General features: G+C 46.2%; 2 protein-coding genes; both read left to right on the forward strand.

The window, feature by feature from the left end:
• The window catches only part of GSTUM_00001031001 (uncharacterized protein), a 1,597-nt gene extending 335 nt beyond the window's left edge, over positions 1-1,262 (forward strand). Inside the window, exons 1-4 of the mRNA XM_002838337.2 lie at positions 1-172; positions 259-366; positions 427-478; positions 549-1,262. The exon at positions 1-172 is cut by the window's left edge and continues 335 nt beyond it. Coding sequence (XP_002838383.1) covers positions 260-366; positions 427-478; positions 549-1,040 — 651 coding nt within the window. The 5' untranslated portion in view covers positions 1-172; position 259 and the 3' untranslated portion in view covers positions 1,041-1,262.
• Positions 1,263-2,833: 1,571 nt separating this feature from the next.
• Positions 2,834-3,844, forward strand: part of GSTUM_00001032001 (uncharacterized protein) — a 1,854-nt gene continuing 843 nt past the window's right edge. The window contains exons 1-6 of the mRNA XM_002838338.2: positions 2,834-2,927; positions 3,016-3,048; positions 3,147-3,166; positions 3,245-3,321; positions 3,405-3,480; positions 3,541-3,828. Of these exons, the coding sequence (XP_002838384.1) occupies positions 3,024-3,048; positions 3,147-3,166; positions 3,245-3,321; positions 3,405-3,480; positions 3,541-3,828 (486 nt within the window). The 5' untranslated portion in view covers positions 2,834-2,927; positions 3,016-3,023.

The following is a 3,844-nucleotide window of genomic DNA, read 5'->3' on the forward strand; positions in this document are numbered from 1 at the left end:
ATTTTTTGCCGAATGTGGTGAGCCTATAAGACCAAATAGGGGAGGAGTCTGAAAATCTCGGGTGGAGGGAGGAGAATCTTGGGAGGGAGGTTACGGGTGTGAAGAGATTGGTTATTGTCACTTGTCATGCTATCTGGATTGGAGGAATTGATGGGATGAATGAGACCGAATGGTAGGCAGGACCTTAATGAATGGCAGGAACCTACTAGCAGAGGAGGAAGAAGAAGTAAATGAGCTGATCTAAGGAGGTGCGATAAGGATGATTGAAGATTTTCAGAAGGGCGAGGTCGACACCTATGTACGGCATATCAAGGCTGGGGTCGAAGCTGTATCGGAGGATGCGGAGAGTTTGCTAGTATTCTCTGGGTAAGTCTTTGTTTTGTCCCCTTCTATCATCTGCTTATCCCACTACTAATAAATACTTAGAGGTGAAACAAAAAGCGCTGCAGGACCTCTCAGCGAAGCTGAAAGCTACTACGTAACCCGCCTACCTACTTCGCCGATTTAATTCCCCAGATATGCGTCCGCAGTGACTAACGTTCAAACAGCGTCTAGCTCACACCCTGGATCTCCTAACCCCCTCCCTCCTCCCCAGAACAACAACAGAAGTTCACGCCCGAGACTCCTACCAAAATCTCGTATTCTCCATCGCCCGCTTCCACGAACTAACGAACACCTACCCATCTTCAATAGCCCTAATCTCCCACGCCTTTAAGGAGTCCCGCTTTCTGCACAATCACCTCCGCGCAATATCCTATCCAGAGGCTAACTTTAAATTCGTCGGAATCGACCCCAAAGAAGGTGTTGGCGACCTAGTCCTCAAGGGTGAAACGAGGACACGCCAAGTCTGGGATGAAGATTTATACGGGTGTAAGAGTGATGGGGAATTACGAAGGAAGCGACAAGGGCGGAATCCGGGAAGAAGATGGGATGGCGGGTACAGTGTTACTTGTCCAGAGTTGAGGGAGTTGTTGACGTATTGTCCCAGCGATGGTGTGAGCGAGTTTGGGAGGGAGTTGCCATGGAGCAAATCCACTTGAGAAACGGATGGAGAAGTAATTGTAACGAAAGTAATACTGGTGGGGGTGTTTTGTTCCTAGAGGGCGTTTTTGAAACTGGGAAATTTAGACTGGTTAATTTTTTCTTTAGTTTCAGTCTTAGCTTTCTTTTACTGTTATGCGGGTGTTATAATAATATTATACCGGGCGACTTCCTTAACAACACTCCCTGTATATATGTGTTTATGGAAACTAATATATTAATCACGACTACCGTATTACTCGTATTACTCGCTTGTCCTTACCTCTAGCGCGATGCCTAGGTCAGCTGGAGATTCCGGTGCCTGAGCCTTTGCATCATAATATGACTGCTGTACATTATCATGCGGGCATTTGTGTGTGATGTGTGATACTCACAAGGAGGAATACAACTAATATGATATGATATAACCTACTACACAGGTATATAACTCTAGGGAATTAGGGGTTGGACACTATCAGGACATACAAAAGCCTTACCTTGTCGTAACCTAACAACAGTGGTAACTTATAAGAGCGATGATCCCCCACAATGCACTTTGTCGGGGTATCGAGTGACCACTCATGAGGCCGCCACCAAATTAAGCCTAAAGGAGGACAGAGGCTGCTATCAGTAAAGGCGGCCTCGCGAAGAAAGGTGTCGTACTTGTGCAGTGTTTGGTAGGTGTCTGGTAGGGCTCTACACAAGCTATGATACCATAAATTAACTACAACTTCTCCAGGGGATATCTAAATTAGAATTTATGAGGTTTGAAGCACTGGTTTCACACTATGTTATAAGCTGACCCATAAAGTCCTTTAGGAGAGGTTTTTCAGTACTTTCCAGCACAGCTTTCGGCGTAGGTATTCGGTGGACTAGAGTGCCCGGCGTTGTGACTGCACGTACAGTGTCTGTGAGGGAGGGAGGAAATTAGCTTTCGGTCCCACTGACGGGCGTCCCTCGGGAAGCTATATTATTATTCTGGTTCTTGCAGTGTTTAGGGAGATGGGTTGTTATATTCAAATACGGCGCTGTTTGGTGAGTGTCAAGTTGGGGGGGGCTGGTCTCATTGGTAGAACTGATACACTGAAAAGTTGACTATATTCAACTATCCTTTGTGGAGGGTGAATAGATGACCTTTTGTAACCGTAAATTTCTGGGTTTCTTGACTTTAGTCATTGGTAACACCGCAAACATAATATTTTCAAAACTTCTGGATTTATCTGATTTTTTTTTTAAAGCAAGCAGGCTATATAGTTCGTGCAATTTTCAGCTGCAGCCCCTTGGGGTAGAGATACCCTGCAGTCAACCAAACGTTATAGTCGATAGGGAGACGGGTGGTTTTTCAGGAGGATCCGTGTCTTGGTACACTTAGCTCTGTGTGGGGGCTCCTGGAGGTGCTAGCCTGCTAGGCGAGTGACTGTATATGAGGAAATTGAGATTCAAACAACTCACAAATAAAGTGTCCAAATTTTTGAGTGAATTATTTCTACCCTGCAGACAGCACAGTCCTAATCACATGCTTTGTCTTCTGTTAGGTGCTGCTTCGGCTCTAAAAGAAACGGGTATGGTATCATAATATTATTATCATACTGGATCATAGCCACCAGAGAAACCATCAACCAGTTGTTCTCCGAGTGACATTTCATGCACACCTTGGTTCATCAGATAAGCAGGGTCAGCCCTCACCCTAAACAGTCACGCCAACCAATCCACACATCACCAACAACCTTGGTATTCCCGCAACGGCTAGCGCATAAAGAACAGTCTTGGCACCTCGCACAGAAATCAAACTGTTCACCCCTCCAACCCCACAGAAAGCACAAACAGTTCAACGACGTTAACGATCCTTTCCTTCAGCATTGAGACTCAGATCACGTCGAGAACGCTTGCTTAATTACACAAAATGAGTATGCCGCTACCTTCCCCCCCGGAATGAAACTTTAGGAGCTTGGTCTTTTTTTTTTTTGCTAATCCTGGATTGTTGGGAATAATTAGCTGAGCAGATGGTTTTGCGCGGAACCCTTGAAGGTATGAAATTTCCCTCTTCTTTTTTTGCCGGAGGATTACATTAGCTAGGGGGATGTGGTGAAGTAGAATTGGAACTGATTGGGATTTAATTGGCACAGGGCATAGTGATTGGGTTACGGTATGATCTTGGACAGACTTGATATATTGAATCGATCGTGTGAAATTGTGGGATTATTGACTTGTTTTTACACTATAGGCCCTTGCTACCTCCCTCGAGAACCCCAACATGCTCTTGTCTGCTTCGCGCGACAAGACCTTGATCATCTGGAATCTGTAAGCACCGTCGTGTTTCTTGACACTTAGCAGGGAGAAAACGGAGAGAACAGAGAGCTCAGAAGGCTAACAATTTGGTCTAGCACTCGCGATAGTGATACTGGCTACGGTGTTCCCAAGAGAAGTCTTAAGGGTCATTCTCACATCGTTTCTGACTGTGTATGTTCTCGACGTCAACTGGAGCTACAGATTGTTCTCTCTCGCTGACTCTTGACAAAGGTCATCTCTTCCGACGGCGCATATGCCCTCTCTGCTTCATGGGACAGGACCCTCCGTCTGTGGGAACTCTCCACTGGTCAGACCACCCGCCGCTTCGTCGGCCATGATAACGATGTCTTGAGTGTTTCCTTCTCTGCCGATAACCGCCAGATCGTGTCTGGGTCTAGGGACCGTACTATTAAACTCTGGAATACCCTTGGTGACTGCAAGTTTACCATCACTGATAAGGGGCACACTGACTGGGTTTCTTGCGTCCGTTTCTCGCCCAACCCTCAGAACCCCGTGATTGTCTCTGCTGGATGGG

Source organism: Tuber melanosporum, assembly GCF_000151645.1.
Source record: "Tuber melanosporum whole genome shotgun sequence assembly, scaffold_241, strain Mel28".
Classification (NCBI taxonomy): domain Eukaryota; kingdom Fungi; phylum Ascomycota; class Pezizomycetes; order Pezizales; family Tuberaceae; genus Tuber; species Tuber melanosporum.